Source organism: Micropterus salmoides, unplaced genomic scaffold (assembly GCF_014851395.1).
Source record: "Micropterus salmoides isolate LMB-PRFRI ecotype aquatic unplaced genomic scaffold, ASM1485139v1 Ms_hic_scaffold_17, whole genome shotgun sequence".
Classification (NCBI taxonomy): Eukaryota; Metazoa; Chordata; class Actinopteri; order Centrarchiformes; family Centrarchidae; genus Micropterus; species Micropterus salmoides.
Window position 1 is genome coordinate 7,044,933 of NW_024040817.1, and position 24,879 is coordinate 7,069,811.

General features: G+C 39.5%; 1 protein-coding gene across 2 annotated transcripts; it reads right to left on the minus strand.

Annotated features, from left to right (window-relative positions):
* Positions 1-1,132: 1,132 nt before the first annotated feature.
* Positions 1,133-23,840, minus strand: LOC119908079 (gamma-enolase). Of its 2 annotated transcripts, none has more exons than XM_038725817.1 (13): positions 23,730-23,840; positions 14,462-14,547; positions 12,476-12,571; positions 12,145-12,203; positions 9,991-10,060; positions 9,332-9,465; positions 8,788-8,879; positions 8,408-8,538; positions 7,817-8,014; positions 7,529-7,730; positions 5,666-5,774; positions 5,359-5,417; positions 1,133-2,119 (listed from the first exon to the last, which is right to left on the minus strand). In XM_038725817.1, the coding sequence occupies exons 2-13, from the start codon at positions 14,544-14,546 to the stop codon at positions 2,050-2,052; spliced, it is 1,305 nt and encodes a 434-aa protein (XP_038581745.1). In that variant the 5' UTR covers position 14,547; positions 23,730-23,840; the 3' UTR covers positions 1,133-2,049. The 2 variants fall into 2 exon arrangements, with proteins under 2 accessions (XP_038581745.1, XP_038581746.1); XM_038725818.1 differs by having other exon boundaries at positions 23,684-23,735.
* Positions 23,841-24,879: the final 1,039 nt, after the last annotated feature.

Sequence of the window (24,879 nt, forward strand, 5' to 3'; positions counted from 1 at the left end):
ACATGGGTTTCAGCTGTCGCATTCCTTGTGTCAAGCCACTCTTGAAAGAGACACAGAGTCAGAAGCGTCTCGCCTGGGCTAAAGACAAAAAGGACTAGACTGCTGCTGAGTGGTCCAAAGTTATGTTCTCTGATGAAAGTAAATTTTGCATTTCCTTTGGAAATCAAGGTCCCAGAGTCAGGAGGAAGAGAGGAGAGGCACAGAATCCATGTTGCTTGAAGTCCAGTGTAAAGTTTCCACAGTCAGTGATGGTTTGGGGTGCCATGTCATCTGCTGCTGTTGGTCTACTGTGTTTTCTGAGGTCCAAGGTCAACGCAGCGGTCTACCAGGAAGTTTTAGAGCACTTCATGCTTCCTGCTGCTGACCAACTTTATGGAGATGCAGATTTCATTTTCCAACAGGACTTGGCACCTGCACACAGTGCCAAAGCTACCAGTACCTGGTTTAAGGACCATGGTGTCCCTGTTCTTAATTGGCCAGCAAACTCGCCTGACCTTAACCCTATAGAAAATCTATGGGGTATTGTGAAGAGGAAGACATGATACGCCAGACTCAACAATGCAGAAGAGCTGAAGGCCACTATCAGAGCAACCTGGCCTCTCATAACACCTGAGCAGTGCCACAGACTGATCGACTCCATGCCACGCCGCATTGCTGCAGTAATTCAGGCAAAAGGAGCCCCAACTAAGTATTGAGTGCTGTACATGCTCATACTTTTCATGTTCATACTTTTCAGTTGGCCAACATTTCTAAAAATCCTTTTTTTGTATTGGTCTTAAGTAATATTCTAATTTTCAGAGATACTGATTTTGGGATTTTCATTAGTTGTTAGTTTCAATCATCACAATTAAATGAAATAAACATTTGAAATATATCAGTCTGTGTGTAATGAATGAATATAATATCCAAGTTTCACTTTTTGAATGGAATTACTGAAATAAATCAACTTTTTGATGATTCAAATTATATGACCAGCACCTGTATATGTTGTGATTACTGCACTTGCAATTTTAAACCATTTCCAGTTTCTGAAAAAACTGAACTGACCAAGAAACACACAAAAAAGACAAAAACGTTTTAATTGTGATTGAAATTGTAAATACATCTTTTTATTTCACATATTTTCACATTATTTTCAATGACAAGCGTTCTGTTGTTTTTTTATTCTCTTTCTTTTTCAACACAGCTATTCTATGGACATTCAGGAAGAACAGAAGGAACGAATGGACTAAGGGTTTTGATTTTTTTTTCTTTTTCTATAGGAGAAAGGCGGGACTTCAAGCATAAAGGACAAATAATCAGGATCACATCAGGATGGGAAGATAAAGAGGGGTTGTAACTGAGAAATAGACACAAGAAGAAGAAGAAAAGGGAGACAAAACGAGGGAGGAGGAGGACAGAAGTGGTTGGAGTGCAGGTACTTCAGAGTCCAGGTGAGAGTGTGACACAACTGAGTGTGTAAGTGCAGGTGTTTGTGTAGTTTAGTTTTTTCACTCAGTCCCTGAAACCGCTGTTTTGTGTTTCTTTCTGCAAATGCATCGTCCTCTTTTGGTGTTGAAGGTTTTCATTTTTTCCTCTCTTTCAGTTGCGTGCTTCGGTCTACATTAGTCTATAATATCTCTACTTATTTATCTCTCTGTTTTTACAATAATAGTCTTTATTTTTGCAGGTCTGTCCTCTGGCTGTACATGAACTATTCCTTTGAAACTACAGTAACAGTGCATGTCTGGCTTATAAATTTAATATTTTTATGGTTTTCCCCTGCATGTGCGTGAGCGTGTGTTGCATCTGCATATCTATATGCGTGTTAGTGTGTGTGCATACAGCATCATCTCTTAACTTATAAGTCCAGTGCATAATTTATTTATTTATTTTTGCTTGGCTCTTTTGCTCTTGAGTGTTTTCATGAATCTGTGTGATCCTTCTTTGTACATGGCTTGTTCCATGTTTGTTGTATCTGTCAGTTTACGTGTGTGTGTGTGTGTGTGTGTGTGTGTGTGTGTGTGTGTGTGTGTGTGTGTGTGTGTGTCATTCGTCAGTCTGTCAGTTTCACAGGACACTGGGGTTCCTGAAGTTATGGCCTGCAAAGCGAGCCTGGTCTCCGAGTTCTTCCTCAATCCTGCAGAGATAAGAGAAGAACATAGTAGAGAGAATTTATTTAACACTGTAAAAACAAACAACAATCTATTTATAAAAACACGCCATGTTATTGTCCACAAATCCCATGAAAAGACCAAAATCAACAATGTGTTAGAAGGTTCCTCCTAAAGACATTTTTTAAAAGGGCTCAGTTGTTTCCTAACACAGCTGGTCACTTTAGCTTTTAGTTAAAAATCAGGAGGAAATGGTGATGGACTGTTGTTGGGGACTATTTGCAATAATTTGAGTGGAATAATACACATTTGAATGGTCTAGCAAGCAGCAGTTTGTGGCAGAAGACAACATATTCTATGGAAGATTTTTAATGCCTAAATGAAAACAAACTTTACATTATTGGTTTTCATTGTGACCTGACTTTACCTGGGTCTAATAAAAATACACCATTGAGTTACACTATCTTGGCCTCTCCTGCTTTGATTTTGACTTTTGATTTGTCTCTTGCAAGTCCCTCAAATTTATGAAAGTACAAATATCGTCTCCACAGCTGCCACTGTATGAAAACTTGCTACAGTATAAATAACAAATTTCTCTGGTGTGCATGTGTGTGAACTGTACATGCTTCACTGCACTGATTAGTGTTTATCGTTGGTTAATGCTCCTGTAAGTCTCTCCACCCTCCAACTCTCATGCGTCTCCTCAGCAGTCCGATGGGATTACAACGCTGAGCCGATCCAACCTCCCCCGTCTCCGCTCTTCCTCCCCCTGCTCCCACTGCTGACTGGCTTGGACACATGGGGTGACATCGGCGCTGCTATCGCCTGTCACGTCAATTAGCTCTATGACGCTACGCGCTAAGAGAGAGCGGACACCTGGGGAGCTCTGTTATAGCAGAGTTGAAGCCAGATTGGGAGACAAATGAAGATACAGAGAACGTATAGAACTAAGTAAATAAATGCTGAAAATATGAAGTATAAACAGAAACGTTTCTTTGGTTTACAGGTTTAACAAGTTAAAGACAAAGTTTTCAACCTGGATTTAATGTTTATATAAAATCTTGTTATGAGGGGAAACAATTAGCAAGCAGGTGAAATGATAATATAATACAAATGTAAAGATAAAGTAAGATAAAAATTATCACCAATTGGCTTTTGAAATGTGTTGAAAACAGTGAAACTACTACCAGAGAGTACTCATGAAGTATTAGGTTAAAATTAGGTAAAAAGAAGGAAAAAAGAGAGAAAAGCAAATCTGTGCAGGTCCCTTTAAAAAAAAAATGTTTAAATTAAATTCTGCTCCATTTTACCCACAACAAAAGAATATGAGAGAAGAATATGTTCAACATCTCATTGGTGAAATGGTTCCTATGGCAGAACTTAATATATATATTATTTAATAAACTTGCTCCAAATCAAACACAATGCTTTCATGTGGGACTTTCTTCCCAGAATTTACTTATTTTGGATTACTGTGCTGTCCCTGGGGGTGCTATCAATGCAACTCGTTGCACCTGAGAGGTGGGAGTGGTCATGGGCATATAAGGCCAGCTGCCCCAGTTTGTGCCTCCCTGTGGGTTTTTGGAAAAAGTGGGATTGGACCAGACTTCCAAAGATGAATTCTTTTTGTGCAGTCCCTCCTTTTCTGCTGCTTGTTTTATTTTGCCATGCCATCATATAAATAAGAATATAAAGAATCTATAATTCCTGAATGAGAGTTCGTTCCCGCCGCCTCTCTTAAACCAACTGGACATTGGAGCGCTTGTTCAATCAGATCGAAGGAGACGGAGAATATCTTTCAAGGAAGCGCTGCACATATTTTAAAAAAGAATTACATTTTCTCCATGTTTTCCCCAAAAGTTCCAGTGTTTCCCTCTTTTCCAAGAGATGGGCTTATTCACTTAACTGTTAAGGGCGGCATTTTTTATTCTCCTTTATTTCTATATAATGTAATACACAAAATGTTCAGATTTTGAGTATTTCTGTCTTTATTTAACCCTCAAAACTTGCTGATGATGTGAATCCAAACATTGTTCAAACCCACAGAATTTTGTTTTAAATGCTAGTGGACATCCAAAATGTTTTGAGGAAATGCCTATAAAGGGATCCACAACATGTAGAATCTTTACATTTGATGGAAAGGTGCAGCCATGTACTAAATGCACTACACTGCATGTCAGTACTTTTTGATGGATCCACTGCACGTGTTGTCCATAAAAGCTCAGGGTCCGCAGTTTACCTACATGTGAAGGACAAAGGACACTCGTTTAACGACCACCAGGTGCACAATTTAGACAGAGAAGATGGATGTTTTGAAAGAGGTGTCAAGGAAGCATCTATACCAGGGTTGAGAAACTGTTGCTTAACAGGGGAGGCGGTCTGCAACATCACTTATGCCCCCTTACAATGCTGTCTTTTCATCACTTCCCAGGAAACTAAACAAACGTTCTCTTTTGGCCTCAGGTGAAGATGCCAATGATGGTCGTTCAGACTTGGCCTCGGGTTACTCCAAAGACCATAACGACGTCGTTACAACAGCTAGGAGCACTAACAAACCAGCGGTATCCGTCATCTTGACAAATGACCCCACGGAGGTTAAATAGCTGAGTTTCCCTACAGATCAGTTAAAACTGAAGAACTCTGTCAGATGATGGACGAAACGTCTTCAAATATCTTCAATCAAGTGCAGTTTATTTTTATTTATTATTTACAAATGCCTTTTAAACATGTTTTTGATCAAAATGCCGTCCCAATAAGGGGTCTCTGATTGGCTATTTCTCATTGACTTCGTTGGTTGGGTTGGTTAGATTTAGGCAAGAGGCGTGAGATTGGTTAATGTTAAGGTAAGAATATAAGAATAAGCCAAGAAGAAACACAGTAAGCCAATCAGAGGCAGAGTAAGCCAATCAGAGGCAGAGTAGGGCGGGTCATGTCTTTGCCATTCTTGGAAAAAAAACATCACCTCCTGGAAGAATGGTGCCTTTCAGGAACCCAACTTGGTTTGATTGTATTTAGTTTATCCTTTGTTTATGTTACAGGTAGTTTAGGATAGCATCTGCAGTTTCATAGCACCAACACTCATGCTTCATAACTGACTTCACACATCCTAGTTTGCTTATGTTGATTTATCCTTAATAAATTACTTGTTTATTAAAATTGTTGTGTGGACTTCCCTTCTTTGTTGTGCTCTTGAACGAGTCGGGCATAATGTGTTGTGATGTTTGTGTGTGTTACTGGAGAGGGATTATCTCTGTGGCGCACTGACCTCATGAGTTGGTTGTACTTGGCCAGCCTCTCAGATCTGCAGGGAGCGCCAGTCTTAATCTGCAACACAAAGAGACCGTGAAAATTATAAACCAAACGCCACTTTGTTTACGACACTATACTGACCTGTGAAATGTTTAATTATGCAAATGTCACTAAGTGATGAACAGTATTTTCTTTTATGTTGGGAAGCTCAAATTTTACTTTTCGCACCCATATCCATGTAGTGGTTACAGTTAGGGTTCGGGTAAACCTCCAGATAGAAAATATAGGTCAATATGAAGTCCTTAAATAGTGTGTGTGTGTACCTGTCCAGTACAGAGGCCCACCACCAGGTCAGCGATGAAGGTGTCCTCTGTCTCTCCTGAACGATGGCTGACCATCACACCCCAACCATTGGCCTGAGCCAGTTTACACCTGAGAGACAAAGAAAAAAGGCAGACAGTTTAACTTCTACATTCTTAACATTCCCACAAAACAGTCACAGAACAAATGCGACTTCCTGATGTCAACACTGTAGAGCTGCAATGACAGAAAATATTAAGACAGTATATGTAAACAGTAAAGCACACATCACAATGTGCCTGTAAGCCTGAAAGCATTTCCTTGCTTTTGGTTGTGTCTCACATGCATGACAAAAACAATCTCTAATCTCTCCCTTTTACATTCAGAGCTTCGTCAACACAGTAAAACTAAGGCCTACTGAGTTTGACAGACTGAGGAACAACTATTCAGTTTGATAGCAAAAGCTGAAATTCTTCAAATACAACATCCTCTTAGTATCCACAGTTTGAAAACTTGACTCAAGCGCTTGACCCACGATCAATGAGCAGATACGTTGCAGTGGAGCTCTAAGCTAAACAGAGAGAGAGCCGCACCATTCACTGATTTGTTTGTTTGCTCCAAATGACCTCCATCTCCTAAAATCTATTGCTGCACCTAGATATAATCCATGTGCACGCTAAGATAAAGCCGCATCCACATACATTTAGGAATCAAAAATTTATTTTGTAGGTCACATAACACAACCTTTAGCACCACATCTGTTGAGTCCAGTGTTTGATTCCCAGAACGGTGGGCATACTGGGAGTTGAGTTAACAACGAGGAGTGCAGATTCACATTATCGTTCTGAGAGTTCATTAATCTGATCATGATTTATTTGTAACTACACCTCATCTGACATGTTAACCTGCTCACGTCGTGAAAATGAAGACGCCGTTGGTCCCTGGGTTCAAATTATTAATTATTATTATTAAAAAATTTAACAAACCCTGCAGAGCTATTAGAAGAATATATCAGATTAACGACGCAGGAAGCTCTTCATGTGGCGAACACGATACATCACCTTTATTGCCATCACCTCCGTTTCTACGATTTCATCCTTCTTCCTCCCCTCCTGCCATAATCCAGATACACTGTCATGATTTATAGCCTCATAACCCTGAGTGATGTTTTGTTAAGTCTGAGATTGATGACACACACACACACACACACACACACACACACACACAAACACACACATTCAAGACTGGAGCGCACACTCTCTCTACAAAGAAATCAACCATTATATGATATACACAACAGTCACTGTCAGCTGCATCAGTATATTTGATTGACAGCTAATATATATACTATAAACCTCTTGTCACTTCTTGTCCTTCATGTATCTCCTGTAAAAGTCTGTTTGCTGATCCTCATCCCTGACACAAGGTCAACATGGCTGACAGGTAATGAGTGATGTGACTGACAGCATGCTGACTGCTTGTGCGTGCGGGTGTGTTTGTGTATGTGAGTGTGTTTCCACATGTGTGACTGATAGCAGTACAGCTGGGTCTTTCTATCTTTCTCCCTATGGGCCCCTCTGTCATCCCAGCCAAGATGAATGACCTTCTTTGGTCAGTGGAAGTTCATCAGTCTGCCTGAGGCGGCCATATCAGTTTCTTTTTCCTTCTGAGAAGAGAGCAACAGTGTGTGTTTGGATTACACCTTAACATTGCTGTTCATTTGTGCTGTCCATCATGATTGAAAAGTTTAATAAATTAATTTCCAATTTGGTCTTGGTTTTAACTTCTCTGACATCTGAGATTTGATAGTCAGTTGCCCACTCTTACATCATAAACTAATACTTGCATCTAAAAATCTTGTTAACATCTAAATAAAGCAGACGTACGCCTGTATGGCCTCAGTGACGGTGCCGATCTGGTTGACTTTGAGCAGCAGGCAGTTGCATGCTCGCTCCTCAGCAGCTTTCTCTATCCTCTTAGGGTTGGTCACGGTCAGGTCGTCCCCCACAACCTGGATCCCCACCTGGGCTGTCAGACGGGACCAGGCCTCCCAGTCGTCCTGGTCGAACGGGTCCTCAATAGACACCACTGGCAAGGAGGGAGGACACGTTAAAAAGTTAACAAAGAATATTTTGTGTCTGGCTGGAGATCAACAAACAATAACTATAGTCCACCTGGGTAGTTGTTGACAAAGCCCTGGTAGATGTCAGCCAGCTCCTCTCCAGTGATGTGTCTCTCTGAATCTGGTGGGGATTTGAAGTCCAGGTCGTATTTCCCATCGCGGTAAAACTCTGAGGCGGCCACATCCATCCCGACAACCACCTTGTCCGTGAAGCCGGCCTTCTCTATGGCTGTCTGCAGCAGGTCCAGAGCTGAGGAGTGGCAGAAGAGATGGAGACATGAATAAATGTAAGGTAAGTAAATAATAGATGAAAATAATGATCCATCTCATTTATTTTTTGCCACGTACTTTGCCTCTCAGGCAGATTGATGCCACTTAGACTTGGAAAACTAATGCAACCTCCTCCACATGTTTACTGGGAAATAAATCATTGAATTTATATTTTGACTTATATTCACAGCATGTTTAGTAACCTATTGTCTGGGTTTTGTCAAAAGGTATTTTGCTAAATGAAGGAACCGAAGAGAACGAGGCAAAAGGTTAAAGATTTTCAAATAAAATGTAAATTATAATCCATCACAAAATTAACTGTGCAGAACATCACTGGTGATATTTAACACTGAAAGAGGATCCTCTTCCTCACCTTCACTGTTCTCCAGGATGTTGGGAGCAAATCCCCCCTCGTCTCCCACATTAGTGGCATCCTGGCCGTATTTCTCCTGGATCACCCCCTTCAGTGTGTGGTACAGCTCCGATCCTATCCTCAAAGCCTCCCTGAGAGACGGAGGGAAGGAAGGAAGAGATTAGTGGAAAGACGGGGTAGTAAGGACCAACATCAGCAGGAGGGAAAGAATCAAAATTGGAAAATTTTCCCATAATGTATTTGTATTTGTATTTTTATTTGTATAAAAAAAAACACAGTTTCCCAGACTTGGTGGGGTTTAATGCCTCATCTGAGATAAAAGCAAAATATAAATACTTCATATTATTGTTTTTAAAATTGTTTTGGAGGTGACTTTTTACTTGAAAGATTCAGCTCCAACAGGAAGAACCATGAACTCCTGCATGGCCAGTTTGTTGCCTGCATGGGAACCTCCATTTATCACATTGAAGGCCTGAAGAGGAAAGGAAACAAGGAGAGGAGGGAACCAGAGGAGAGACAACGAGAAGAAGGTAGAGAAAATGAGACAACAGAAGAAGAAACATGTTTTAGCACCTGCACATACAGTATGTAAATTGTAAATTTGTGGTTCATCACAAACACATCTGTAATACCTGAGTCTGAAAGTCATTATTCTGGATTATGTTACAGTGCAAACATGAAATTAATATTTACACATCCTATGTACAATGTCTAACTTCATAAACTACCTTGAATTGTCTTTACCTTGCTGTAAGAGGAAATGTATTATTTTCATTATACAAAATAATTTGAACCATTGTAAAAAAAAAAAAAAAAAAAAAAATACATTTATGAGTTGCACAAGAAATTCAAATCCGAAACAGTATTCAGTGTTATTTCACAGCACTGTTTGTAGATGTTGTGTAGTGAACTTGTGTCTCTTACAGGAACCGGCAGCACCAGCTCTGTGTTTCCGGCCAGGTCAGCTATGTGGCGGTACAGGGGGACGTCTTTCTCTGCTGCACCGGCCTTACAGATGGCAAGAGACACTCCCAGGATGGCGTTGGCCCCAAACTGAGCTGTTTAACAGGGCAGAAAACAGGAAATTATGTTTTTTACCTTTGCTGTCCAGTCAATAACCCATCTTACTGTACTTGTATTTTTAAATGGATTCTTAATTTTTTTTTCAGTTCCAGTTTAATTTAACTTTCCTGTTAACGTAGGTCTGGCAGTTCAGATTTCCTTTAGTGTCAGGTTGGGTTGAATTTCAAGTGAGTTCACTCAATTGAGTGGGGTTTTTTTAGCAGTAACACACCCACAACAATGTTGTAGGAATGAGAGTGAACGTTGTTAATAATAATAATAATAATAATAATAATAATAATAATAATAATAATAATAATAATAATAATAATGATAATTTTTATTTATAGGCGCCTTTCTGAACACTCAAGGTCACCTTGGTAAAAACACTTTTTAAAAGGCGTGTGACTTCATATGAGTGGACTCTGAGCTGCTGGAACGGGGAGATTTCCAGCTGGCTGGTAAACTCTGATGACGTTGAGTTAGTCATCGTGACGTGCATCCGTCTAGTTTTGACTCACATTTGTTTTCTGTGCCGTCCATCTCGATCATCATGTTGTCCAACTGCTCCTGCTCCACCACGCTGATGCCCTGCAGGCACACACAAATACAGAAACACACTGTAATTATACATAAATGCACAGGTCGAGCAATTTACAGTGTTGTTGATTATTGTCAGGTTATATGTTATTGTCATTAGGGTCGGGTTTTGATGTAAAGACTGCTTTTTTGAATCCTCAGTCCACATTTTAATTGTACATATCATACAAAAACCAACAATAACTTTTGTACAAATGTAAATTTGTTGTACAAAAAGAAGAGTTAAAGTATTAACCTTTATGATTCCATAAATTTTTTATTAAACATGACATATTAAAAAACACTAAATCTACTTTTTGATTTAGACAATTAAATGAACAGTCACTTTATTATACTGTCATTGGATTATGTCAGTAGTGTTAATTGCAGGCACTGCAGACTTTCTTTTTGAGAGAGATCGAGTTATTTTGCATTTAAAAAACATAAATCTGTACGACCCTAAAGTACAAGGCAATTTAACATTCACTCTGATCTGAGCCATGGTTTTACAGTATCTCAAAAAATTGAGTACACCCCTCACATGTTTGTAAATATTTGTTTATATCTTTTCATGTGACAACACTGAAGAAATAACACTTTGCTACAATGTAAAGTAGTGAGTGTACAGCTTGTATAATGGTGTAAATCGGCTGTCCCCTCAAAAAAACACAACCTCTGGCAACAAAAGTGAGTACACTCCTCACATTGCTGAAAATATTTGATTATACATTTTCATGTGACAACACCGAAGAAATTACACTTTGCTACAATGTAAAGTAGTGAGTGTACAGCTTGTGTAACAGTGTAAATCTGCTGTCCCCTCAAAATAACACATCACATAGCCATTTTTCCTCTATGTGACATGTGACACGTTGGTGTTACAAGGGTCTCAGATGTGAATGGGGAGCAGGTGTGTAAAATGTAAAAATCGAAACCTGAAGCTTCAGTCCAGTTTGTTGAAGTTAAAAGGCATATTTGGAAACTTCAACTAAAGTTTAGTAACTTCAACTAAAGTTTTTTTTTTTTAAACAGACTCAGCCTCGAGGTGCCTGCGCTGTTTTTTCTTGAACTACTGTATATTTTCCATTTTTATTATTATTAAATTTGCTTTGTAATGTTTTAATTTTACTATTTTGTGACCAGTGAAGCACATTTTTAATCTATTGTTTGACTAAAAAAGTCACAAAATCACTATCGCACCACACACACACACACGCACACACCAGTGCAACCGGATCGATTCATCTGTCTGATGTGCTCTGATGTGACGTTCAGGAGCTCGGAGCCGTTTGGCAGTTTTTTCCCGCCTGACTGATCACCAAGATTAATTTCCCAGCAAAACATCTGCTACTGGAGGAAATTACACATACTGCACTGCTGCAGATATCATCCATTATACCTCATTCACTTTTCCTCTCACTCACTCACGCTTTTTTCTCTCACACAGACACATTATCATCATCTTTCATTTACAGTATCTCTACACCACACGCACACACATTTCTTCACCGTAACTGATAGCTGAAAAGGCTTTATCTTATTCTCACAGCTTCTTGTCAGACCATCCAGATGTGATAATCATCTGCACATCGACTGGCTGAATCACTTAGTGTAGAGTTGTTTTTGTCACATTCAAAGTCCAAACCGGGCATTTTCAGCCTCACTAACTGATACAATCTGTATAGACTGTGAAGACACATGAACATAACATCCTCGATGTGCCGCACAGGTTTCTAAAACGAAACCTGGAGTTTGGGTTTATCACTCACTGTTAGTCAGTCACTGAAGCCAGAAAATCCAAAACACATTAGGGGCAAGAGTGAATTTCTATCCCTTTTCATCAAATCTGAATTACAGTAAATAACTTCTGAGATTCTTTTCAAGTCCCTGATTGAATCTTTTAAAATTCACCTCTCAACAAAACTTGACTTGAAAGTTGACTGGTAGGGCAGAACGTTGTACCCTGATTATTGTTCGACTTGTAGCTAAAGCTCTTCGAGTCTCAGGCCTGCTAAGAATGTATAGAGGATACCCGACATTGTATCCTTAAATATTATTATTGACAAATATACTGTATGAAAGTTTTAGTGACTTACAGAGGCTAAAAGTGCAGGTCCCAGGGTATCGTTGATGTGCCCGACTGCCTTCAAAACACCTGGAAAAAAAGAGCAAATGAAGGTAAGCGAGTCAGAAAAGCGGCCCATCACTACACAACAGCTTTGACCAAGCCAAAGTCAAAGAAAGACACTCTGAAGAAAATCACCTGTAAGAAAATATAGTAAGTTAAAGAGGCTGGAGGGAGTAGCAGCGGGCTACACCAGGGATGTATTTGGATGAATGTTTTGGAAACGCTTGGCCCCCTTGTGGTCAGAAATCACATACTGCAGCTTTAACTTTTTTAGGAATGTAAATATACATCCGTCTTACCTTTTCCCTTGTAGCGGCTCTTGTCTCCATCTCTGAGCTCCAGAGCCTCGTAGATCCCTGTAGATGCTCCGCTGGGAACTGCAGCCCTGAACAGACCTGAAAGTCAGACGGACAGAGAAAGAAAGAATTCAGGTTTTAAATGCAAGTGATGGACTGTCAGACCAAAACCTTATTTATTTTTGTTTGACTTGTAGACTCTGCATTGGACAGGACCGAGAGATCAAGAATGGAGTTACACGTCCAAATCTATTGTAGTTTAAAATTCTTATTTTGTATGTAGGCCCAATGTCTTTATATTGCTGTATTGAATACAGAATTGAATACTATGTTTAGTATGTGTGACGTTCAAACTGATGTAAACAACACTGTTTATAGTGTTTTCATGGCTAACCCACTCAGCAAAATATTGACTGCCAACATTTTTCAATTAATTATTCATACACACAAATCCACACACAGCAAAAACAACTGTATTAACCCCCTGTTTATGAGCATGCATACATGGCAATACACAGAAGGTAATCATGGACAGTTGTGGTCTTTGGACAGAAATTAAAGCAGCTCGATATGACTAAAACTGTTTGCAAACACTTGCATGGGCCAGTGAAGGTTAGTGCAGAGGATGAAAAGAGGAGGCGACCGTTACATGCAAAGGAATCTAGGAATCAAGCCTGTGGAATCAAGCTAATGCTAGCTTGATTTGAAACCATTTTCAAGGACACAGATATTATTTTGCCTTTAAATGGATAATGTGGCTGAAGAAAACAGGAAATGCAAGAGACAGAGGGAGGGTGACATGCAGCATAGGGCCATGGGTCGGACTTGAACTACTGCAACAAGGACTCAGTGTTAGTACATGCGGTGCACGCTCTTCCAACTAAGCTAACCGACGCCCCTCAGGAGCACATATTGACGTATATATTGATTTTTTCCCTAGCAACTGGCTATGTAATAGAGGTCTGTTGTCAGCTATCTTTTCAAATAGCGTATCAACAAGGCCATCCACACAAGAGAGTAATGAATACACCTAAGTAGCCTACATTGGAAATCATGCTTATTGGTTTCTTTTTGATAAGACAAGTAGCTAGGTTGATTTTGTTAGTTTCAAAATTGGGTTGCTCTGAAATTTGTTTGAACAACGGACAGTCTGTCAGGCATTCATATAATGCATTACACAAAGCACGTTAAAAGTTTTAACTCAAATGATGCTCAGCGCTATTTAGCCCCCATCATCCCAAAACTCCTCTCTTTGTGCATTGTGTATGTAACATGTCCCCTTCTTATCTGAATGAGGGCACACTGTCGACCACCAGTTCTACCTGCAGAGGGTTTGTTGCATATCCGTTTGTTCATTTAAGATTTTATTCAGGAATATGCACCTTGTGTATTTGTAAACAGTCAGAGCCTCATGATGAGGTAATGATGCAGGGCTCATCGTAAAACCTAGAGGATTTGAGTTGATATTAGCGGTGCATATTTCAACATCTAGAGAACAACTCTGCAATAAAACAAAATGACACGCAGCCCCGAGACAGTGGCCAACTTTGCACATCTAACGCTGCATGACTATAAAGCAGGACTCCTTTCTTTGTTGGAATCATGTTCTTTGTTACTGTGAGTTTATATCTTCTCTATTCTTCCCGTTGCAAACTTTATTGATGCTTGAGTAGCTAAAAAGTCTGAATTCTCCAAGATGGCTTTCTGTAAACCGACAGTTCTGGATCAGGGCTAATGTGTCATTCTGTGCATGGACTATAAGCCCCAATCCTCCATTAACTCAGAATTGATTGATCTTGACAGAGGTCAAATAAAGGTCGTGTGATGTCAGTAGTAATTTACGATTACAGCAGAGATGTTGGTGTGCTGCTGTTCTTAACACTCTTTGGCAAATTTCTGACATGATGAGTCTGAGCAGACATCCTCATGGTGAACGTTATGTTCTTATTTCTTCCTCTGATTTTTGCAGACAGGCTTGTCGGTGGTCACCTTTCTCTGTGCGAAGGTCCACTTCGACAGTGGGGTTTCCCCGGGAGTCCAAGATCTCCCTGGCAACGATGCTGACGATCGACATCCTGTGAGACACAAAGAGACAGAAAAGAGGCTGTGTTGGTTTTGCTTTACCTTGTTATACGTATTGTGTATCCTGCTGGAAATGCATTATTATACATATTGTTGAATTTATGTCAGTTTCAGGTTGAATTGAAAAAGAGGGAGAAAAAAAAAGATCTATTTTTACATCGCGCACACACACAGAGAACAACCTGTCAGGGGAGACGGAACAACATGCAGATTCACGGTGAAAATCAAAGCTCTCCACAGAGGGATGGGTTGTCTCACACGCATTGACAAGCACACACACACACACACACACTGCTGTTACTTTGCTCTTTCTGGAAGCAGGTTGCAGTAAAAGTCTTCAGCAACAGAGTAAATTATGCATCTGTTTGCCACTGCTTTCATCCAAACTGGAAACTGCCATTTGGTCGAGATTTGTGCTATTTTTCCTGTCCTATGTCCTATATCTGTATCCTACTAACAGTTATGGTCTGTGTATCCACCGTTTGATATACCTTAGTATTGTGTACCATAGAACTCTATTATTGTCCAAAAACTATTAAAAACACACTGCACAATCCCATATAAACCGTCTTGCTGCCCCAAATACTCACTAGAGCACCAAATGAGGATTAATCTGCTGAAAATAATCCCACAAATGCACTTTTTCCTCCTGTTTGAGTAACCTTTGCTAAAAACTACAGTGGGAAATTAGTTAACGTTTACAAAAAAAATTTAACTATGTTTGTGAGCCGCGTTTTTAAAGATTTTTGTCTTCAGTAAGGACCATTGGGCTTAGTACTTAAAGCCACAAACAGGGCGGAGAAGTCAGAAAGTATTTACAGACGGACTGACAAGTAGTTGGTTTTGGTCTTTTTATTGGATTTGATGACAATAAGAAAAGACATAACACCATTCTTATCCTTTAAAAGTCAAAACAGCTCTTTGCTAGAAGGTTATATTTTTAACACTACAACCTACATCACTTCAGGTTAGCTAGACAAGTGAAAATCAGTGCAATATCTGAGATTTCTGCGATTTTGCTTCACATTTTGCTTCTTTGCATCCTACACAGTCACAATAATATTACTTTCTCAATTTGCTTGTTACTCTTGATTAACACAGCAATGCCAGGGATGGAAATTTCAAATGACATTTACTCTTCTTGCTGTAACAAAGTCAGGTATTTTTTGTGAGCGTACTTGTACATTTTTGAGTATTTTTAAAAATCAATCATTGCACTTTACTGCAGAGAAGCAGTTGCATTTGTATCTTAGGTCGCAGGAAGCAAATTGTCTTTGCATCAGAAATGTACAGTTACTTTTCCTTCAAGAGAAAGTGAAGTGCATCTTCACGTGATGCTCCGGAAACCAATAAATTCCCAATTTGATTTTGCTCTTCCCTTTTTTATGTCACATCTTAAACACCCTGTTTAATCAAGAAATATACTGGATTATGGCTGTCAAAATGCTGTTTCCTTATGACTCTAAGAATGTAGTTACAGTTTGTGCACTGAATGATCAGCTAGCACGTCAGTACTGTTAAAGAGGACATAAGACTGCTGCTACAAACTCAAAACCAGTGACTTTCAGTAACACAACAGTTTATTAGATACTATTACAGCTGGTCTTTTCTACAGAATACTGATACTTGATTTAGTCAGACCCTGGTATTGCTTTCACAATCATTGCAAGTTCTTCTTTCTACAGCTACTGTTTACTGTTGTTGCTTGATTCTCTCCCAGGAGAGTCAGCTCGGAAAATCTTGCAGTGCTAATGTAGGAAAGATGCATCTCTGGGTGCCATTCGACACTTTGAAAAACAGCTCGTCCACAAGAGCATTCACCTAAGTAGGTTAGCACAAGGTTGAACCATTCTCGTGCTTACATAATTTCTTTTCTCACCTTTACACGTACACATATTGTACGGCACCATCTGTTCCTAAGTTCAAATTTAGTCTAATTACATGTAAATGTTTCCGTAAATGCATCTCTAAAATAAAAGCTGCACTACTCAAGCTGGTTCTTACCTTTATTCTCTTGAGCTGCCAGGTGTTAGTTGGCATTGACACTATAATAAATAGTGCTATTTAATAACCTTGTAACATCAGTGATGGATTTACAAATAGCTGGTGCAATCCAATCACGTACCAAATAGTAATTTGAAGACATAGTTAGGTCAGATGTGCTCTCAAAGCCAAATTTCAGATATGGGTTTAAATTAAAGAGCAGTAGTCTGTTGCTTAATGTGCAAAACAAATACATGTGACTGCTCAGTTCTTTCTCAGTTTCACTTCTAATTATTAACATGAGAGGACTTGTTTCTCTTTTGTATCTCACTGTGAGAGACTAAACTGCTCCACATCACAAGATTAAAAATGTATGAATTCTGTTTGATGGTGCATTTTAAATTACTGGATCATCATGACACCATCAAAGCACATGAACCTAAACTCTGAAACATGAGGAGATCCGTCCTCATTGTCATGTCTCTATCATCCGTGCTAATTTCCTCTGTGGGTGTTTTCCCTCTTTCTCCTCATTGATATTCTAGGCACGCAGCACTGCAACGATATGTCAGAAAAAGACCTTTTATGCCATCCTCGTCTCCGTACTGTATGAATACTTTATCGATCTGCGAGGAGCTAAATCTGGCCCGCTGCTAGCCTGTCACTGTACTGAGGCTGTCCTTTCAAATACACTGATAGACAGACAGAGATTCAGAGTAGAGGGTGTGTCAACTCCTGTAGATACATCGTTTATTAGTGTTTCACTCTATGTAAAACTATACTGTGCTGCCTACAGAGAGACAGATATTGTACCGTTTGAGGTCAAATCCATTGGGATATTGCATTTTAGAGGGCACAATGATTTATAGCGTCCTCACAGCAGACATTTTAAGTTATCAGCAAGAAGTGCAGGTGTAAATAATTTCAGTAATAATGACTCAGTTCCGTTAAAGTATGCCAGTAATTGGCAAAGAAAACCAAAAAGTGAGAGCTGCAGATACCGAGAGGTAAACGTAGGAAAGTAAAGGACATTTCAATTATTTTGTCCTCTCTTCTAACTTTCCTTCTGTTCTTACGTGCTTTAAACCCATGAAAATCATGAAAAAAAGTCTGCTACACAAGATATTTACATGTTTCCTGCTCTTTTTTGCTTTTCTTTCTGTATCTTAGACGTTTGTGGCATATGCAACACTGTAACCTGACTAACAACACAGATATGTGCCTATTCATGCATGTTAAAACAGCATTCAGACCACCTGAATCTACTCAGTTATTTTTTCAATGGCAGCATCTCTTTTTCTTTGTATAATCAATGTTGTTTTGTTGTCTTACTTCCTCTATAGTTTTCCTCTAGTGTTTATCTGACTCATAGCCTGAATTCAAACACATTCTGTTTATGTAAAACCTTCCTGAAGACATTACACGCCACACGTCTTTATTTTGCAAGTCTCTCGTCACCTTTTGTCTCTTCCTCTGAGACATAAATTCCCAGAAAAGTGTTGCTTTTAACCTGCCACAAAATCACTTTACTCCACCTGGCTTTTTTGTCCCTGTCTTCCTCTGGCTCCTTTGCTCAGCACTCTTCTACCGTACGTGATCCTTCTAAGCAACTCAGGAATATTTCAATCCATTTTCGTAGCAGCTCTGAACCTTGTTCCCCTCACTACCGGTCGATTACAAACGTTGACGAATTTATGCTTATTCAGTTTTTACACTCATTGTAAGCTGCAGGGGATAAACACATCAGCAAAATGTATAACTGGTGCTCAGCACAAGAAAGAGCAGATAAGATGCCTGAGTAGCCGCCAGCATGCAGAAACTTCCACACTCACAGAGTCAAGGGAATTGATGCGTGGGTGATTTTCTCTACTGGCCTATATTCGTTTTGTGGGGGGTTTCTCTCTCTCTCTCTCTCTCTCTCTCTCTCTCTCTCTCACTCTCTCGCTCTCTCTTTTTTGTTGCTGTTTTGAAGCCCCACCCTAGAATACTGCAGTTTTCTCAAGAGTTCCTCCTGAGGGTGGAGCAGCAGTGTAAAGGGTTCCTGCCAACAGTTTTACATCAGAAATTCTGCATTTTCTCTTCTTGTTCCTGATCACATCATCAAAGCCTCACAGCAGGTCTTTTCACTGTGGATATATTACATTTAATATTCCCACTGCAATAAAATTTTGATTAGCATGCCCGAATGTCTATAAATGCCACCTGTACCTAAATATCTGTGTCAATTAAATTAATTTTTTATCTATATAGCGCAAATTCATTGCACAAGTGATTTAATTCCACTTTATTGTACAGAGCAGGTCTAGATTGTGTTCTTTGTAATATTATAATATCTATGACACATTAAAATAAATCTAACAAGACAGCCATACCAACTAGGAGGCTATACTCAAAGTGACAAAGCTGACATGCTGATGTTTAGCTGTTAATATTTACCATTGGCAACATCTTAGTTTAGTGGGTTAGCATTATATACATATACATATATATATATACACATACATATATACATGTATAAATATAGTGAAATTATATTGTTTAAATTATTTAGATTGTTCAAATTCAGTATTTGTTTTCTTTTTCCCTCAAAACATTAATGAGAAAAATTTGGTTCTTATTGTATTTGTGTTGGTAGTTAATTATAAAAGTATTGTTTTGTTAAGAAGATATTACATTTTAATTATGGGTAAATTCGGGACCATGTTCAGGTGACTGACACGTGTTAGAGACAGAAAACAATGGCTACTACTTCATTTTAACTTCTCTAAATTCACAGATAAATGTGAAGCCCTTCATCTTTCCATTTATCTACAAACAAATTCAGAGTAATGTAGGGTCACTCTCATGGAGTGTAGATCATTAAAGGGACATTAAAGACAAAACACGTGTCAACAAATTTGAGTATCCATTCTATGAAACTTTATATTTCTACTCCATTTCATTTCAGAGAGAAATATTCTACTTTTTACTGCATTTGTCTGACTGCTCTGTCCAATGAAAACCACGTATGTCCAAATTTAGTGGTTATGAACTTGAATTTTTCTGATAAAGGAAAAGAGTTTCTTTATGGATTACTTCTAAATAAACAATTTAAACCTTCTCTTGGATCAGCTGGAAAATGCATTGTCTCTACAAACATATCATGACCTGATGCATTGCTGAACCCAACAGTATAAAAAGTATTTAAAATAAGCAACCTTAAACATCTACAGCAGTAAAATGCATCATACACATAAATGCAGCAGTAACATTAATCCAGATATATCAGATATAATAGTGAAGTCTTTTACTACACAATTTTACTTTTCATACTTTTGAAATTCTTAAGTAAGGCTGTGAAAGCAGGACTTTTACTTGTTGTGTAGTGGTATTAGTAATTTTAATTTTATGTTAAGGATTTGAATACTTCTTCCACATTGGCTGTATTGAATGTCAGTCATGTTTGCATGACACCAGCAATGTGTTTCTCAATATTTGCTGCACACACTCATCTCATATCCTTAAACGCATGTTCCTCCTTTCCAATCAGTCACCACCTCAATGGCTTTATCTCATAGCTCTCATCTCCATCACGCTCTCCTCTCTCTTTCGCCATCTCTGTCAGCGTCTCTCGCCCAGTGCTGTTTGTGCACGTTGCTGTGAGTTATGTAAGCTCTACAGCAGCAGCAGCAGCAGCAGCAGAGAGGGAGGACACCCATGAACGCACCACACCACACCTACCGGAGACTGCAGTGCTCAGCAGAAAATACACCAGCACCATGTGAGTGGGCGAGTCAGGGGAGAGATTGAATTGGGGAGCAAGGGATGATGGCACGCAAGGAGAGACCAGGGAGGACAACATATATGTATTTTTTATATCCACAGTATCTCTGTGTGGGGAGATGGAGAATAAAAGGTAACGTCTAGGAGGATGAAGAGGAGAGGAAAGAAGTCAGAGAGAGACAAATGCAGATGGAAGAAGAAAGAGAGGGAGAAAACAGAAAATCATGTGCAAAAAGAGACAGAGAAGAGGGATGGGATGAAAATGGAAAGTAGTCATCGATAAAGCAAGAAAGACACAAAAGGAAGGCAAGATGGATAGAAATCCTGGACCTCTGATCTCCCGATTCGATTCAGAGATTACTGAAGATTAAGAGGGCAGTTTACTCATCATGATCAGTATTACACAGACTGTAAAAACAGTTGTATAATATGTTCTGTGGCTCTGAAGGAAGCTTTCTAAAGCTTAAAAAACAACTTGGAGACATTATAGCAGACATAAGTTGCATTACAGGAAATGTAGGACCCTGGCAGTGGAGCTTGACCAATACTACTAAAAATCAGGATATCAGCCATTGCATTATCCAAATAAAGGTTCATTGCAGCATTTGTCCAAGAATTAAAAGTAAACAGTCAACCCGTCCCTTTGTAACCAAAAACTGTAATTGAAAAATGCACTGGGTACAGCGCTTCAAGCATTAAATGTCAGGTGAGGTAGCATGAAGGGAGGAGGACAGGGACGATGGATCGGTCTTAGAAACATCGGACTTACGTGAAACCAATAGTCAACATTGCTTTTTTGATAACTTAGCTTATGTAACTAGCGCTTACGTAACTATTTTCATAAAACCCAAGTAGTACCCATGGTACTTTTGCTACTTAAACCTAATCAAACTACATGTTTTATTGTGAAAGTCTAACTGGACGGTACATACAGTATATATTATTGCTAACTTGACTGAATGAAGCGTATGTAGAGATAGAGAAAGCGTCCTCACATTTTTATGTATTCTGGCTTGTACCTTTGGACACTTTATTTTCTAACAAAGTTGTGCATCTTTTGCACTGATGATTAACCCGGAGAGTTTCACGTGCATCCAAGGTTAAAGTGCTCAAACTGACATTTGAGCAATAACATTGACTATGAAGAAAATGAATGTGACGTCTACATCCAGAAGCCTGGAGGTCTACAATGACTCATTCCAACACTGTATATATACAAAAAATCTATATAAATGAAGTTGTGACATTTACAAATGACCTACATGAACAATTTAATTGAGAAAAGCTAAGCATGCAAAGCTCAGTCTTGGTATTTTAAGAGTCAGTATTTAACTAAAAATCATGATTAAAGAGAAATCTTTCTTTCGTACTCAGTCCTAGTAAATATATGTGGTGAGAAAGAAAGATAGTCATGAGAAATGGCTAGGGGAGGGAGGGAGAGAGACAAATGAAGACAGGGGAGAGTAAAGACAGAGACAGAAAGGAGGAATGAGTGGTGAAAGATGGATTTAAAAATATGCAAAGAGATAGAGAGACACTGAGAATGGCCGGGAGGAAGGAGAGAGAGTGATGGAAGAGGAAATAGAGAGTGAGTGGGAACGAGGCAAGGCGAAAGAGATAGAGAGACAAAGAGAAGAGGAGAAAGAGAGAGATAAATAATTAAATGACCCCGTTTGGCTGGAGAAGAGAGGAGAAATGGAGGGATGAAGAGAGGGAGGAGGAAGAGGGGGAACAGAAGGCGAATCATTGCACGTATGGCACACACACACACACACACACACACACACACACACACACACACAGAGGAAGTGGAGCAGTCTCACACCTACACAATGCTAATAATGTGTCCACATTTACACACATAATAGCCACACATCTAGCTTCAGCTCGCAATTACCACAAGTACTCTGAAACACACACTTCATGTCCACCCACACATCACACAGAGTGCCAAAGATGCAGATGTCTAACACACACACATTTATACACACAGGACATAACAGACTGCAAGATCACACACACACACACACACACAATGGTCCTATTGCCAAAACAAACACACACACACACCAGCCATAAAACACTTGATACACCAAGGATTTGACCATAATTTACTGTATCATCCCCATAAAATACACACACACATAAAATTCCCACAGCCAAAATACACACCTAAACAGAAACGCATAAATACACACTAACAAACACTTAAAAGCCAAGAAATCCAAGAGAAAATAAAGGCAACAAAGTGGCACGCACACACACACACACACACGATATTCCTGCAGCCATAACACACATAAAGAAACATTACAGAAACAACACATAAACAAATGCATTTTGTCTGGTTCTTTGGAACCAGACAAAATGCATGAAACAAAATCAAACACACACACACACACACACACACACACACACACACAGTAGCACCTGACACTGCATCTATAACACACACACACACACACACACACACGTGCCTGTTCCTGCCATATTAAAAGACATCAACCATTTTACACACACACACACACACAGTAGCACCTAACACTGCATCTATCACACACACACACACACACATGTTCCTGTTCTTGCCATATTAAAAGACATCAACCATTTCACACACACACACTTCTCACAGAATCTCATACACACATAATGTCCCTGCTGTCAAAACACACACATATCATTTCCTTCCTCCTTTTACACACATACACTCACAGTAACACCTAAAACTGACACATACACACATATACAGAATATCCACCCGCATGCCTTCCTGTCTCTCTTTCACACAAGCACATACATGACGGCCATTTTTTTTTAAAGTAATCATAGAAAATGCATGAAATAAAACTCTCTCTCTCACACATACACACACACGGCATGTTCTTGTGCCTCCCATATTAGAAAACATCAGTCATTTCACGCACACACACACTTGATTGCAGGATCCTCTTGTACACACATATAATGTTCCTGCTGTCAAAACACACACATATCATTTCCTTCATCCTTTCACACACGCACACACATGCACATTTGACAGCCATGAAGTAAAACCACATTCACACATATACACACACAGTAACACCTAAAACTGACTGACACATACATAAATATACTATTTATATGCACACACATCCTTTCCTGTCTCTTTTCACACACATATATACACAAACACACTCACGACTGCTGTTCTTTTAAGGAATCAGAGAAAATGCAAGAAGCACACACATCCACACACGCAAACATACAGTAACATACAGCATCTCTATCTCACACACTCTCACAAGCAGCTCTTTCTGCATCCTCTCTGCTCTAAAGCAGCAGCAAATCAATATGAGATCAAAGAAAAATTTTAAAAAAATGGATGTAAAAACACAAAACCTCTTGAGGTGGATGAAAAGAGGAAGAGAGGATTTCCTTCCTTTACCTGCCGCCTGTGTGTGTGTGTTCTGCCTTTCACGGCGACCGAGAAAATACTGGAGAGGAAGAGCGAGAGAGAGGAGAGAGGGAGAGGAATACAGGAAGGGGAGGAGGGGGTGAGATGTGTGACAGAGGGGGGAGGGGAGATGACTCAGAGGGAGATGGAGAGAGGAAGAGGAGGAGAAGAGGAGGGTTAATTAAAAAGGAGGAGATGGACGGAGGGGTGGGATGAGAGCATAAAGACGGGGTTCAGAAGAACGTCGCCCAACAGAAGGGGGTAAAAATAGATGAAGGGAGGACCGGTTCTCCCTGTCTTCCTCTCTGGTGCTGCAGTGGGGTTCAGTCTATGTATATACAGTTACATAATCCATCCTTCTCCACCACACTCAGACATGATGATGCTCTGTGTGTGTGTATTTAACCACACAAGCGCTGAAAACAATGCAGCAGCAGAAATCCTTTTGAAAGCAGGAAAGGTGCTGTGGGATGACGCCACCAAATCATCGATTTGTTTCGATTTTCACCCATGAGAAAGGCAGTTAATCTCTGTTTGAGCCAGGTGTGCTACAAGGTGTCTGACAACCCAAAAGGCAAGATGAAAATAGCATCCTAAACCAACAATCCCTGCATGACAAAAGATGTCACGAATATTTCAGCATATTTGGGAATAAGGTTATTTGCCTTTTCTTATCTACGGTTATCTATCTCATGTATCTGTGTTAAGTGAGCTGGAGTTGGGTATGGTTAGCCTAGCTTAGCATAAAGAAATAAGGGAAACAGCTAGCCTGGATCTTTTAAAAGCTGATTGTACACCTACAACCACCCCTAAAGCTCAATAATTAACATATTATATCTCCTTTGTTTAATCTGTACAAAAAATGTAAAAAAAAGACAATTCAGGGTTTTTTGGTGGTGTTACAAGCTATAACTATTTTGTGACTCTGCACAGCTTCCCAATGTCTTGTCATCGCAGTGAGGTTGCCAGGATTTGTATCATCCGGCCTGTACTGAGACCAAAACCAGCATTCACCAACTGTATCTGGCTGCCCACGCTATAGCCAGAGACACAACATAGAAGTAATGGGCAGATGGATAAACTGCTGTTTATCCAAAAAAACAGTTGCTGCATGTTAACAAATTGTTTTATCATTAAATTC

Coding starts and splice junctions, on each gene's coding strand:
- LOC119908079 (XM_038725817.1), bottom strand. CDS start 14,546: ATGTCGATCGTCAGCATCGTTGCCAGGGAGATCTTGGACTCCCGGGGA. Junction 8,015..8,407: donor CATCCTGGAGAACAGTGAAG/GTGAGGAAGAGG, acceptor GCCACTCCTCAG/CTCTGGACCTGCTGCAGACA. Junction 2,120..5,358: donor AAGTACAACCAACTCATGAG/GTCAGTGCGCCA, acceptor TTATCTCTGCAG/GATTGAGGAAGAACTCGGAG.